Source organism: Poecilia reticulata, chromosome 21 (assembly GCF_904066995.2).
Source record: "Poecilia reticulata chromosome 21, P_reticulata-male-v2, whole genome shotgun sequence".
Classification (NCBI taxonomy): domain Eukaryota; kingdom Metazoa; phylum Chordata; class Actinopteri; order Cyprinodontiformes; family Poeciliidae; genus Poecilia; species Poecilia reticulata.
In genome coordinates this window covers 1,098,940-1,113,054 of record NC_088850.1, presented here as the reverse complement: position 1 = coordinate 1,113,054, position 14,115 = coordinate 1,098,940, and the positions used below count along the sequence as shown (strand labels likewise).

At 46.1% G+C, this 14,115-nt stretch overlaps 2 protein-coding genes across 7 annotated transcripts in view; one reads left to right on the top strand and one right to left on the bottom strand.

Moving 5' to 3' along the window:
• Positions 1-8,757, bottom strand: part of LOC103457136 (tumor necrosis factor alpha-induced protein 2-like) — a 32,135-nt gene extending 23,378 nt beyond the window's left edge. Inside the window, exons 1-5 of one of the 6 annotated variants that reach the window (XM_081602714.1) lie at positions 8,642-8,757; positions 6,399-6,485; positions 5,388-5,842; positions 3,921-4,132; positions 337-448 (exon numbers count right to left, since the gene is read on the bottom strand). In XM_081602714.1, the coding sequence (XP_081458840.1) occupies positions 337-448; positions 3,921-4,132; positions 5,388-5,842; positions 6,399-6,485; positions 8,642-8,669 (894 nt within the window). In that variant the 5' untranslated portion in view covers positions 8,670-8,757. The other 5 variants (XM_081602713.1, XM_081602711.1, XM_081602712.1 and 2 more) reach the window with 5 other exon arrangements.
• A 925-nt stretch (positions 8,758-9,682) lies between these two features.
• Positions 9,683-13,191, top strand: LOC103457119 (protein LBH-like). The gene is made up of 5 exons (XM_008397068.2): positions 9,683-9,791; positions 10,796-10,906; positions 12,099-12,197; positions 12,718-12,877; positions 12,949-13,191. The coding sequence occupies exons 3-5, from the start codon at positions 12,123-12,125 to the stop codon at positions 12,999-13,001; spliced, it is 288 nt and encodes a 95-aa protein (XP_008395290.1). The 5' UTR covers positions 9,683-9,791; positions 10,796-10,906; positions 12,099-12,122; the 3' UTR covers positions 13,002-13,191.
• The last annotated feature ends 924 nt before the right edge of the window (positions 13,192-14,115 follow it).

Here is a 14,115-nt window from a genome sequence, read left to right as displayed (position 1 = left end):
CTCACCTGTCTGTGGCTCACCTGTCTAGCTCACCTGTCTGTGGCTCACCTGTCTGTGGCTCACCTGTCTAGCTCACCTGTCTGTGGCTCACCTGTCTGTGGCTCACCTGTCTGTGGCTCACCTGTCTAGCTCACCTGTCTGTGGCTCACCTGTCTGTGGCTCACCTGTCTGGCTCACCTGTCTGTGGCTCACCTGTCTGGCTCACCTGTCTGCGGCTCACCTGTCTGCGGCTCACCTGTCTGCGGCTCACCTGTCTGGCTCACCTGTCTGCGGCTCACCTGTCTGCGGCTCACCTGTCTGCGGCTCACCTGTCTGGCTCACCTGTCTGCGGCTCACCTGTCTGTGGCTCAGGTACTGGTCCTCCAGGCGGCTCCGGGCGTCCGGCTGCAGCAGGGAACCCAGACAGGCCGTCTTGATCCCGTCCAGCTCTCTGCGCTTCAGGATTTCACTGCCGGATCCAAATAAACCCATTAAGTTAAAACATGAAAACATTTAAACGTTTTGCGTTTGTTGCTTCTGTTTGGCCGTTTTTACAGAAAACATCGATGAATCTTTGGTTTAGCTCGTTCATCTTCTGCTAGCTTTGACAACATTTAGCACCGGGGAGGCTAACTAGCTTAGCTTCTCCTAAATTAGTTTACAACAGCTTCATGGCGGGACGTTGTCCTCGTGGACGGCGTCCCTCCAGGACAGGAAGCTAATCGGCTCTGTGGTGGTGGGAACCCTTCTGCTAAAGGCGCTAACAGCACGGCTAATACTTTCTTTTGATAACTTTGAAGACGTTTAACACACTCACCTTCCCATGAATTAATTTTTCCAGATAAGTTTTTAAGTGCTAATTCACTTGGCTGTCCTGTAAACTTTAGTTTGCTATATAACTTCATGTTGCTTAGCAACTTACTTTTATTCAGATCTAGGATAGTTTAAAATGTCCTGCATGCTTCCTGACCGAAGCTCTACTGTCACTAGCTAGGCTAAATTAGCTTAATTAATAACTGACATAAACCGTTTCAGTTTTTCACTTTAAGAGCCTGAAAATGTCGCCTGGCACTTTAAAAGTCATCAAGCAGGGAAATGTCCTGAGCCGGAGAGAGGAAGTCATGAATAAGTACCAAGGCCCTGTGAAGCAGGAAGGCCGGAGTGACTCACGGCACGAACAGCAATCAGGATGTTGGCGACCCAATGGGGTCCACAACAAACAGCCTGCTGGCCACGAAGACGCCCCAAAATAAACCGGTGAGCTCAGATGATCGCAGTCAGACGGTGCGAACAGATGCAGCTTTATATAGAAGCGCCTGGAGAAATGTGGAATTAGATTCAGTTCATCTCATGACACCAAGAAGAGAAATGACCTCCGGCACCAGGAGCCAGGGAAGGAAACGACCCAGGAGCCTCTGAAGCCTCTGAAGGCTCTGAAGGCTCCACCTCCAGTGAAGGAAACGACCCAGGAGCCTCTGAAGGCTCCACCTCCAGTGAAGGAAACGACCCAGGAGCCTCTGAAGGCTCTGAAGGCTCCACCTCCAGTGAAGGAATCGACCCAGGAGCCTCTGAAGGCTCTGAAGGCTCCACCTCCAGTGAAGGAATCGACCCAGGAGCCTCTGAAGCCTCTGAAGGCTCTGAAGGCTCCACCTCCAGTGAAGGAATCGACCCAGGAGCCTCTGAAGGCTCTGAAGGCTCCACCTCCAGTGAAGGAATCGACCCAGGAGCCTCTGAAGGCTCTGAAGGCTCCACCTCCAGTGAAGGAATCGACCCAGGAGCCTCTGAAGGCTCTGAAGCCTCTGAAGGCTCCACCTCCAGTGAAGGAAACGACCCAGGAGCCTCTGAAGGCTCTGAAGGCTCCACCTCCAGTGAAGGAATCGACCCAGGAGCCTCTGAAGGCTCTGAAGGCTCCACCTCCAGTGAAGGAAACGACCCAGGAGCCTCTGAAGCCTCTGAAGGCTCTGAAGGCTCCACCTCCAGTGAAGGAAACGACCCAGGAGCCTCTGAAGGCTCTGAAGGCTCCACCTCCAGTGAAGGAAACGACCCAGGAGCCTCTGAAGGCTCCACCTCCAGTGAAGGAATCGACCCAGGAGCCTCTGAAGGCTCCACCTCCAGTGAAGGAATCGACCCAGGAGCCTCTGAAGCCTCTGAAGGCTCCACCTCCAGTGAAGGAAACGACCCAGGAGCCTCTGAAGGCTCCACCTCCAGTGAAGGAATCGATCCAGGAGCCTCTGAAGCCTCCACCTCCAGTGGAGGAATCGACCCAGGAGCCTCTGAAGGCTCTGAAGGCTCCACCTCCAGGGAAGGAATCGACCCAGGAGCCTCTGAAGGCTTTGAAGGCTAAACCTCCAGTGAAGGAATCGACCCAGGAGCCTCTGAAGGCTCTAAAGCCTCTGAAGGCTCCACCTCCAGGGAAGGAAATGACCCAGGAGCCTCTGAAGGCTCTGAAGGCTCCACCTCCAGGGAAGGAATCGACCCAGGAGCCTCTGAAGGCTCCACCTCCAGTGGAGGAATCGACCCAGGAGCCTCTGAAGGCTCCACCTCCAGTGGAGGAATCGACCCAGGAGCCTCTGAAGGCTCCACCTCCAGGGAAGGAATCGACCCAGGAGCCTCTGAAGGCTCCACCTCCAGGGAAGGAATCGACCCAGGAGCCTCTGAAGGCTCTGAAGGCTCCACCTCCAGGGAAGGAAACGACCCAGGAGCCTCTGAAGGCTCCACCTCCAGGGAAGGAAACGACCCAGGAGCCTCTGAAGGCTCCACCTCCAGGGAAGGAAACGACCCAGGAGCCTCTGAAGCCTCTGAAGGCTCCACCTCCAGGAAAGGAAACGACCCAGGAGCCTCTTAAGCCTCTGAAGGCTCTGAAGGCTCCACCTCCAGGGAAGGAAACGACCCAGGAGCCTCTGAAGGCTCTGAAGGCTCCACCTCCAGGGAAGGAATCGACCCAGGAGCCTCTGAAGGCTCCACCTCCAGTGAAGGAATCGACCCAGGAGCCTCTGAAGCCTCTGAAGGCTCCACCTCCAGGGAAGGAAACGACCCAGGAGCCTCTGAAGGCTCCACCTCCAGGGAAGGAAACGACCCAGGAGCCTCTGAAGGCTACACCTCCAGGGAAGGAATCGACCCAGGAGCCTCTGAAGGCTCCACCTCCAGGGAAGGAAACGACCCAGGAGCCTCTGAAGGCTCCACCTCCAGTGAAGGAATCGACCCAGGAGCCTCTGAAGGCTCTGAAGGCTCCACCTCCAGTGAAGGAAACGACCCAGGAGCCTCTGAAGGCTCTGAAGGCTCCACCTCCAGTGAAGGAAACGACCCAGGAGCCTCTGAAGGCTCTGAAGGCTCCACCTCCAGTGAAGGAAACGACCCAGGAGCCTCTGAAGGCTCTGAAGGCTCCACCTCCAGGGAAGGAAACGACCCAGGAGCCTCTGAAGGCTCCACCTCCAGTGAAGGAAACGACCCAGGAGCCTCTGAAGCCTCTGAAGGCTCTGAAGGCTCCACCTCCAGTGAAGGAATCGACCCAGGAGCCTCTGAAGGCTCCACCTCCAGTGAAGGAATCGACCCAGGAGCCTCTGAAGGCTCTGAAGCCTCTGAAGGCTCCACCTCCAGTGAAGGAATCGACCCAGGAGCCTCTGAAGCCTCTGAAGGCTCTGAAGGCTCCACCTCCAGTGAAGGAAACGACCCAGGAGCCTCTGAAGGCTCCACCTCCAGTGAAGGAATCGACCCAGGAGCCTCTGAAGCCTCTGAAGCCTCTGAAGGCTCCACCTCCAGTGAAGGAATCGACCCAGGAGCCTCTGAAGCCTCTGAAGGCTCTGAAGGCTCCACCTCCTGGATGAATCCTGGTTCCTTCATAACCTTTCAGTTCGGAGTTGAAACTCAAAGCTTTTCTGTTCAGTTATCGTTTCCAATTAGCATGTTAGGGTTAGCGCAGAGCGGTTGCCATGGAAACTGACTCAGGATAGCAGTGGTTGACCCAGAACAGCAGGTAGCTGCAGTCGTCCGGGTCCAGCTCAGAGGAGGAGAGCCGGGCCAGGCGGGCGGCGAAGGCCTGGTGGTAGAGTCCGCCGTAGATGTTCAGGATGTCCGTCCTGGACGGGGAGCAGCGCCTCACCGCCGCCGCCGCCGTCAGCAGGTCCTCCTTCACACGCTTCCCCAGGCGGCACACCTGGACAGGTGAGGGAAACACGGCAGAGAGGGTCAGACAGCCTGCTGCTGCTGCTGCTGCTGTTCTAAACACGGCTACCAAACCTGAGGCTGGGGGGCCGACCGGGGGCCAGGAAACCCAAAGAAGGGACAGATTAGTTAGTGAAGACTGAAGTGATGAAAAACTGAAGTAACAACAACAACAATAATAACAATAAATACCAGAGATGAAAGGAGAGAACATGAAGGAATAAACTACAGAATGATGATGATGATGTCATTCTGTTTATGGGTAAAGATTGTTTGTGAGCACAAATCAAATCACATCTGTGCTCTGATGGAAACATCAGCAGGGAGTTGTTCATCCATCCGTCCATCATCCATCCATCCACCCATCCGTCCATCCCTTCATCCATCCATCCATCCACCCACCCATCCATCCATCCATCCATCCCTTCATCCATCCATCCGTCCATCATCCACCCACCCATCCATCCATCCATCCATCCATCCCTTCATCCACCCATCCATCATCCACCCACCCATCCATCCATCCATCCATCCATCCCTCCATCCACCCATCCATCATCCATCCACCCCTCCATCCATCCCTTCACCCATCCATCCATCCATCCATCCATCCATCCCTTCATCCACCCATCCATCCCTTCATCCATCCATCCCTTCATCCACCCATCCATCCCTTCATCCACCCATCCATCATCCATCCACCCATCCATCCATCCATCCCTTCATCCATCCATCATCCACCCATCCATCCATTCATCCATCCATCCATCATCCACCCATCCATCCATCCATCCCTTCATCCATCCATCCATCATCCATCCATCCATCCATCCCTTCATCCATCCATCATCCACCCATCCATCCATCCCTTCATCCATCCATCCATCCCTTCATCCATCCATCATCCATCCATCCATCCATCCATCCATCATCCGTCCATCCATCCCTTCATCCATCCATCATCCATCCATCCATCCACCCATCCATCCATCCATCCCTTCATCCATCCATCCATCATCCATCCATCCATCCATCCCTTCATCCATCCATCATCCACCCATCCATCCATCCCTTCATCCATCCCTTCATCCATCCATCATCCATCCATCCATCCATCCATCATCCACCCATCATCCATCCATCCATCCATCCCTTCATCCATCCATCCATCCATCATCCATCCATCCACCCCTTCATCCATCCATCCATCCATCCCTTCATCCATCCATCCATCCATCCGTCCTCACCTGTCTCTTGGTGGCAGAGGACAGCTGTCCAGTGTCTCCTGTCTCGTTCTCTTCTGCGTCCTTCAGTCGTTCCTCCACCGTTTTCTGCAGCAGCAGGTTGTGCGTCCTCAGCCACCTCAGCGGTCTCCAGACGGGGACGCTGTCCGCGGGACGCTCTGTCCAGCGCTGGTCCTGCGTCTCCTGCTGCAGGACGGCGTCCACGGCGCTCCTCAGGACGTCCGGCCGTCCAGCGGGGGGCGCCGTGGTGTCGAAGCTGCTGTGGACGGCCATCCAGACCCGGACGCTCAGGGACTCAAAGTCCTTCAGCAGCTGGTCCTCCTCTTCCTCACTGCGGCCGTCCCGGGTGAAGAGCTCTTCCTCCCTGAGGATCAGCTTCCTGCTGAGGTCATCCAGCCGCTCTTCCTCCTGCCGCTCCTCCTCCTCCTCCTCCTCATGCCCGCCGTCCGGCTGGTCGCCTGCAGGAAGCGACACGGAGACACAGAAAGCTGCAGCTCTCCCATCTAAATGATTTAACTAGGCCTTCGTCCTAAAGGACGTGTTGCACCCAGTGGACAAGCGGACGAGACAAAACATCTCTGAAATTTTATTATGAAAGGACATTTATTACTTTTCAGAGTCAAACATTTGCTGGAAGAAAAGTCAGATTTTTTTTCTAGAAAACAATATCTGTGCTTCAAAACTTTGAAAATGTCCAAAACTGAAAAATTTTCTACTTTTGAAATTCAGAAAATTACAGATTTTCTCTAAAAAGAAAAAAAAAAATCCAGATTTTTCTCTAGAAAATTAGCAACTTCTCACATTCAAAGGTTTCCTTGTGTTTTTTCTCCATCATATTTCAGACTTTTTAAACACCGAAGGTTCTTGGATTTTATAATTTTTTTAATAATTTTTTTAGCTCTCAAAATTTCTAATATTTTTCTAGAAATGTTCAAAGTGAGACTTTATTTCTGTCTCTTAAACCTCTCAGGGTTTTTCCGGATCTTTCTGCGGCTCTGGTCTGCAGGTTCTGACCTGCGGGCTGGTTCTTCTGTTTGCGGCGTGTCCAGATCTTCACCTGGAGTCTCTTCCGGGTTCCTCCGGGGTTCTCATCGGCGCCCCCTGCTGTTCATCAGGGAAACAACAGCTAAAATCTGGAAACACGTTCCTCTCTCCAACTGAACAGAAAGTCATTTTTATACATTTTAATTAATTATTGTTATAAATTACTATTACAAGCCCATGAAAATAACATAAATACATTTAAGGAAACATAATAATATATAATTTGCTGGCTGTGTTACATTAAATTAATTCAATTTCACAAAATAATTGTCTTTTTTATCAATTATAATAATTAGATCATTATTATGACTCCCTGAATATAAAAATAAATTTGTAAAAATACTTAAATCTAGCCTTTTCTGGCTAGGTTTTAATTTAATACATATAACATTTCCATATTACATCTCTATTTATAAATATAGGAATTATTAATTATTGTAACAGCTGTGTTTCAAAAACCATATTTTAGATTTTTGAAAGAAAAAATTAATAAACATTTTAAATAATAATTCTGCATTAGTTAGTTTGAGCTTAATTTATTAATTCACACCTGTAATATTATAATTATTAAGACAGTGGATAGTTTTAATAAATCAGTTACAAATCAAAGTAAAGTAAAAAGAAATGCGTTAATTTTCCTCTGTGTCTAAAGGTCAGTATTCAGTTCTCCTTCATAATAAAACAAATAAAAACGATTTACCCAGAATTCCTGTTAAATATTTCAGTTCAAGCCAAGTAAATAAAGACTAACCAACAATAAAACGGAGAATAATATCAGATTACAGCCTATAGAACCAGTCCAGAACCAGTCCGGTTCCAGTCCAGAACCAGTCCGGTTCCAGTCCAGAACCAGTCCGGATCCAGTTCTCATCTTAAAGCGACAGAACCCCCCAAACAGACGCGTCTCTGTGGTGAAAACCGGGCCCGTTCGGGGTCAGCTCGCTGAAATCTGGCTGAAAAGTTGCGATGAAGAGGAGTTAGAACCGCCTCACCTTCATCATCTCCCGCACAGATTCATCCCACAAACACACCATCAGAACCTCCAGAACCCAAAACCCAGTAAAGTTGGAGCGGAGCTCCGCCATACCTCCACTCATCTCCCCGAGCGGATTATCTCTCCGCCGGACGGGTCCGCGGCAGGGGCGGGGTTAACGGCGGTGAGGGCGGGGTCCGGAGGAGTTATTCATTGCCATCGTTTTCTGTTCTAACTGCGATGCATTAAAACTGGCATTTATCATATAAATGTTTTTTTTTCTTTTCATGAAGGCAAATAAGAGACCCGGAAGTGACAGAAGCAGACCAATGAGAGACTTCCTGTTTCAGTGTGATGCAGATAAAGCGGCTCTGCAGCGATGCGTTTAAAAGTAAAAAGGTGAAATCTGCTCTCACCCTGTTTGTTCAGCATGCAGACGCAGAGGAGGCTCCACGCGTCCGGAACCAGAACCATGGCTCCCGTTCGGCTCCACTGGCTCGGTCCAGATGAGGCTGTGAGCATCTCTGGTACCAAACACTTTCAGTTTCCTTTAGGTCCGCATCATGACAAAACCTAACCTCTCCTCATCCTCCTCATCCTCCAGAGGAAGGCTACCATTACTCATCACAAAGGCGGATCAACCGGAAGTCAGTTCAGTCCAGATGGTTTCCTCCCAGCTGTTTGAGTGATCGATAATCAGCTGATTATCAACTGATTATTAACTGATAATCAACTGATAATCAGCTGATTATTAACTGATAATCAGCTGATTATTAACTGATAATCAACTGATAATCAGCTGATTATTAACTGATAATCAGCTGATTATTAACTGATAATCAGCTGATTATTAACTGATTATTAACTGATAATCAGCTGATGAGCGGATCAATGACGTTTTCAGGTTCAGCTCCATTCAGCCAAGGCTCTGATGCCCTCTGGTGGTCATTCATGGAAATACAGCAGCTTCCAGTATTACAGGTAATAATAATAATAATAACAATAATAATAATAATAACAATAATAATAATAATAGCATATTAAACAAAATGATTGCTCTTTAAAGTAATACTAATAAAACGCAATTAGCAATAATTATTAATAATTGTTACTATTTTAGAGATTAATTGAGATTAATTGCTAATTAGTTGCAATCAATAAATAATACTATTGTAATTGATGATAATAATAATAATAATAATAATAATAATAATAACAATAATAATAATAATAATATTACCCTGCTTGCTCTTCAGGCTCCTCCACATGTCCTCAGGTTCTGATCCGGTTCTGGTTCTGCTGCAGAGATCAGATCAGACATTGAATCTGTTTCCATGGAGACGGATCTGATCTGGCTGATCCTCTCTAATCAGCCTCCATGTTTATGACGTCACAGCCGGATCTGGGCGTTTCCACCTGAATACAGCGTTTTTAAAAACAGAAAAAAATACCTGATGAGATGGAAAACTGAGGATCCAGCAGCTGATCTGCTTCCTGCCTGAAACCTCCTCAGCGTCTCAACCAGACCGAAACACTTTCACTTTCACCCGCTGCATCATCACCATCCTCATCCTCTTTCCATCCACATCAGTCAGGCTGAGCTGCAGAGGAGTTCATCCATTCATTTAGTGTTTACCTGATTCAATGGTGTGACTGTTTTCAGTCATCAAAAATCATCAAAAAGTATTAATTTCATTAAAAACGTGACGTCATTTCATTAAATATCATATCTGATATAAATATAAAACAAGAACTGAAACATTTAATCCATCAAACGTATTTAAATAGTTTAAACATCTGAGTAAAAATGTCATCGACGTCTTCCATCACTCATGGGGTTGGAGGATGTAGTGACGGTAAACGACCAGCAGAGGTCAGTGTGGCGCAGAGCTCACCTCTTTGTGTTCAGAGAGGAAATGGATCCGAGCCTCACGTTTCACGTTAAGCCCTCAATGATGACGTTCAGCTTCGATCCAGTCATTCTTTTGACCGGGTCAAGGTTCTCCAGGCTTCTCTGAAGGTTTTATGGGGAAGTTTGTCTTTTTTTAACTGAAATCCTCCCTCTGATAGCAGCATGAACCGGATCAGGTTCTCTCAGGGTGGCTTTCCCGGCAGGTTCGGTTCGATTTGGAACCAAAACTTCAACATTTGTTCCGTTTCCAGCTGCTGTGGTTCTGTTTCTCGTGAATTTTAGTGGTTGTAGAATTTCTCTTCAGTCTTTGGCTAAAGACCACAGGCTATTTCTTCCGGTAGCGCTAGGCTAACTCGTTTGTTTTGGTTGAATTTACCCAGAATGCCATGCGCTCTAGTCCACTTCCTGCTTTTGGAGCGGCCTCCGCTCACGGCAACATAACCGAACCTGAGCTCACTTTAACCGAACCCAGATCAAGGTCTGTAGGTTTAGACTTCACCTTCTTAATGTTCTGATTATATTTGTTCTCTCGGAGAAACTTTCTTGTTTTTAAGAGTTCATATGTCTGTAAAATGTGAAATTGAGTCATCGTAACTCCTGTTTTATACCAATTAAACTAGAAAGTTCGTCATTTTAACGATCTTTATGACATCAAAGTTTCTCGTAAGGATATAAAAGTAATTTAGTTACAAATTTTATATCTCCTTAAGAAACTTTTGGTTGAAAACGATACGACTCTAAACGTTAAAGGTTCTCATTATCATGACATAAAATTTGTCTTGTTGCCAGAAACTCTGAGTTTTATATTTCTTGTTCAAACAAAGTTTTTCTTTTTAACAAGTTTGTATCTCAAAGTGAGTTTTTTGTTGCAACAAATCTCGTCTCCTTGAGAAACTTTCTAATTTTCTATCGTAAAAACAATAGAAATTTTAATGAGTTTAGGTTTCTCATGAGAAAATAACCAGTTATGAAAAACTGTTTTAGCAAGAAAATGTCTGCTTACAGGCAGAACTTTTTATTTGAAATAAGATAAAACTTGTTGAATTTTTTTTAAAATTGTTTTAATGAGTTTCACATCTTAAAACAAGAAAAATTCTCCTTAAGTTTAAGTTTCTCGTTTTAAGTTCCGTGTCTCTGAAACAACAAACATTTTAATCTTAACTAGTTTTATTTCTTTATTAGAATGAAAATCTCAAATCAAAACCTTGGAAAACTTTCAGGTCATCAGGAGAAGAAAAGTTTAAAAAAATAACCCGGAAGTTTTTCCTGTTTGGAGGAAAAAATGATGAAGAGGATCAGAACCGAAGCTGCAGACAAACAGACAAACAGACAAACAGACAAACAGACACTCCTTCATGCAAATCCTGCAGAGTCAAATCAGGACTTCATGCAAAGCGCGCGCACACACACACACACACACACACACACACACACACACACACACACACACACACACACACACACCCTCTCTCTCTCTCTCAGAGCCACATGAGGCGGACCCCGGAGCAGCAGCAGGTTTCTGTCTGATCTCCTGTGGGTTTTTGCAGCTTCAGCTTCATTTCCAGTTTTTTCCTGCGGATCAAAGATCAAACGGTGAGACTTTTTTTTTTTCCTTTTTCCTTTTCGCTCATAAAATGTTTAAAAACAGAAATAATGCTGAGATCTGTAGCCCATCAGGGGTTTTGGTTTGTTTTCTGTGCATGTGATCATGTTGATGGAGTAACTTTAACCTGCAGAAACGTCAGATTATCAGTATTTCTGGGCCGTTGCCATGGCAATCCGGTTTTTTCGGCCTGGTTCTGCAGCTCTGGTGGAAAAAGCGGCGTAACACTGGCGCTGAATAATCCAGGAGTTTCCACAGGTTTAGCTTACCTGCTGAATCTGGTCTCACCTGTCCGATCCGCCCGCTCCGCTCTCCTCTTCCCTTCCGGCTGGAGGCGCAGCGCCGCCCCCTGCTGGCGCAACACACGCCCTGCAGCTGTTCGGTCCGGGCTCCGCTCCAGGAAAATATTCAAATTTCTGACTGGTGACAGAAACCTTCTGTGCTCGCTGCCAAGAATCAAATGTTTCATTAAGTAGAGACGAGCTGCCGGTCCCACGGAACCACTGGAAGAACCCAGAGATCCAGCTAGAGGGACTTTTATGGAGCTACATTAAGGCCATGAACTTTGTTCAGAAGAAAACAAGTTTGAAGCTAAAAAAAAAGAATCTGAAAATGAAAAAACAAAAACTGAATTTGTAAAGTAATTTTGAATATTTGTTTTAGTTTCACATCCTTATTTTTCAGTCGAAAATCTTAATTTGCAGTTTATTTTTTCAGTTTCAAATTGTTTCACAATTATTTTTTAGTTTCTTTCCAGTTTGAAATGTTTTTTCAGTTCTAATTATTTTTCAGTTCTTTTTTTAGTTCTATTTCTCCCCCCCGCCCCCTCCTCCGAGTTCCAAAGTAATTTTTCATTTTCATTTTCCCTTTTGAATAAACTTTGCGGCCCTAATTTAGCTCCGTACTTTTCCTCTCCTGTGGGTTCTGATTCTGAGGAACCCGTGGGAACGTGAGTGGCTGTTTGCATGCGTTTTTACAAAACAGCCACTCAACAGGCACAACGCGTCTCTGTGTGTGTTTGTGTGCAGACACACACACACACACACACACACACCGCCGGTCTCAATATACTCCACACTTTTCAGATTTTTAACTGTAACCAGCCGACCAGTTTCTGGCTGTAATGGTGTGTGAATACGTCAGCTGAATCTGAACATCCTGTTTCCTTCTCATCATCCTCAGCTTCCTGAACTCTGATTGGCTGAGATGACCAACCAGGTGATGAACACCTGCGACTCGGCGGTGGGCGGAGCTCCGCCAGAGGAAGCAGCTTCTCTACAGGTGAGCGACGCTGACGGAGGCTCTGGGTTCAAATCCCACCTGAGCCCAGAGTAAACCTGCACAGGGACCAATCAGAAAGAGGCACGCTCAAAGACCATCTATTGTGAGGAGGTGCCACTCTGACCTGAAACAGATTCATCCAGGCAATAAGAACAAGTTTAAAGACCAATTAAACGAAACGGATAAAAGCTGTAATTATATTATTTTACAAATTTCTGGACGCCTGAATGTTGTTCAGAACCTGAACTTTTGTACGGAAGCATTTTACTGCCGCATCTTAACCAGAAACTTTGTTAAAAAGAAAAAACTTTAAGGAGATTTAAAACTCTTTCAAACAAGCAAGTTATTCATTTTAATTAAATTTTAATGAAATTTAGTTTAATGAGGTATGACTCCATACCTCATTAAACGTTTTAATGAATTTTATGTTTCGCCGTAACGTGACAGTTTCCCGCTCTAATTTACGTCCTGAATTTACTTCCTGCTCTGGCTGCGTTCTGATTGGCCGGCTCTCCCTCAGGTGTTTCCGGACTCTACTGAGCGCGCTCCAAAGCTCTGCCGGCGGCTGCCCTCCATCGTGGTGGAGCCCAGCGACGCAGACCAGGTGGAGAGCGGCGAGCTCCGCTGGCCTCCTGATGATGTCAGCGATGATGTCACGCAGCGCCACCAGCAGGCGGCAGGTGAGGTCGCGACCCGTCACTTTGCCCCTCGTCCGTGACCTCAGTGACGTCAGCAGGTGGTTTCTGCCCAGGGCGACCCATGGAGGGGGCGGAGCCTCCGGAGCTGGTGATGGGCGGAGTCTGACAGCTCCAGTTTTACCCAGGTGAAGAGGCGGAGCTAACACACCTGAGATGATTGGACGGCTGACCTCTGAGGACTCATGATAAAAAAACTTTTGATGTTTTCATTTTATTTTTATTGGTATTTTTTGAAGAAACATCTCCTGATTTATTCTAAATCGTATTTTTCACAGATCAATAAATAGTTTGATGAACTCTGGGCTTTTATTTTGAAATACCAAAACAAAGCCTTAAATGTTCTACAAAACGTTGGAGCTGCAGTTATACCTGTTCTGTAAGAACATTTTGAGTTATTTATTGGTTTTCTGGCCTTTATTCCCTTTTTCAGATTCTGAATGTGAAATATTTTTTCCTCTGGTTCATTTTAAATTATTTTGTTTTTTCTTTACGTTTCCTGGTTTCCATCCTCAGTCTCATCAGCTGCTGTTTCCGTTTCCCAGAGATTTTCTACTGAGCTGCAACCCGAAATGATTCCAGCTGAAATCAGGCCTGATTAAAACACCATTGTTTTGGTTTTTCAAGTGTTTTTAAAACCTGCCAACAGGGGGCGACATTTTTCTGATTTACCTCAACAAGTCTCCCTGGGGGCCACTGTAGGTTTTATGTTTTATAAACTTTTGACATGTTTCTATGATGGCGTATGAGGGCCGTGTAGATCAAAAAATTAAAGTCAATTTCAGCTAAAAATTCTGAAATTTTCTAGAAAATAAATTTGGAAATTTGAGTCTAAAAAGTAAAACAATTTTTGGAAATTTTGTGTTTTAAACCTCCAATTTTTTCAAGTAATTTTCTGAGATTGATTTTAAAAAAGTGATTTTTTTTCTAGCAAATTTTCAACTTGAAAATTTGTGACTTTTCAAACTGAAATTTTCTTTTTTCAAATAAATTAATCTCAAAATGTGAGTTTTTTGGTGGAAATTTACCGTTGTATGTTTCTCTTCCTATTCTTCGAATTTTTTCACATCAGGTTTGTAATCATCTCTTTTTTCCGGCTCTCGCCGTTTAAACTTCTTGACCTCTGATGACCTTTTTCTTCCAGTTGAGTTTTTCGGATGTTTTCTCGGCGTTTTTGGTTTCTGGGTTTGTTCTTCTTCTGTTTTCGACGCCGTTGGCGTTCT

Bases quoted from the DNA above. Each gene is read 5' to 3' on its own strand.
- LOC103457119 (XM_008397068.2), top strand. From the start codon at position 12,123: ATGACCAACCAGGTGATGAACACCTGCGACTCGGCGGTGGGCGGAGCT. The intron at 12,198-12,717 runs GTGAGCGACGCT...GCTCTCCCTCAG, and splicing joins AGGAAGCAGCTTCTCTACAG to GTGTTTCCGGACTCTACTGA. The intron at 12,878-12,948 runs GTGAGGTCGCGA...GTTTCTGCCCAG, and splicing joins GCGCCACCAGCAGGCGGCAG to GGCGACCCATGGAGGGGGCG.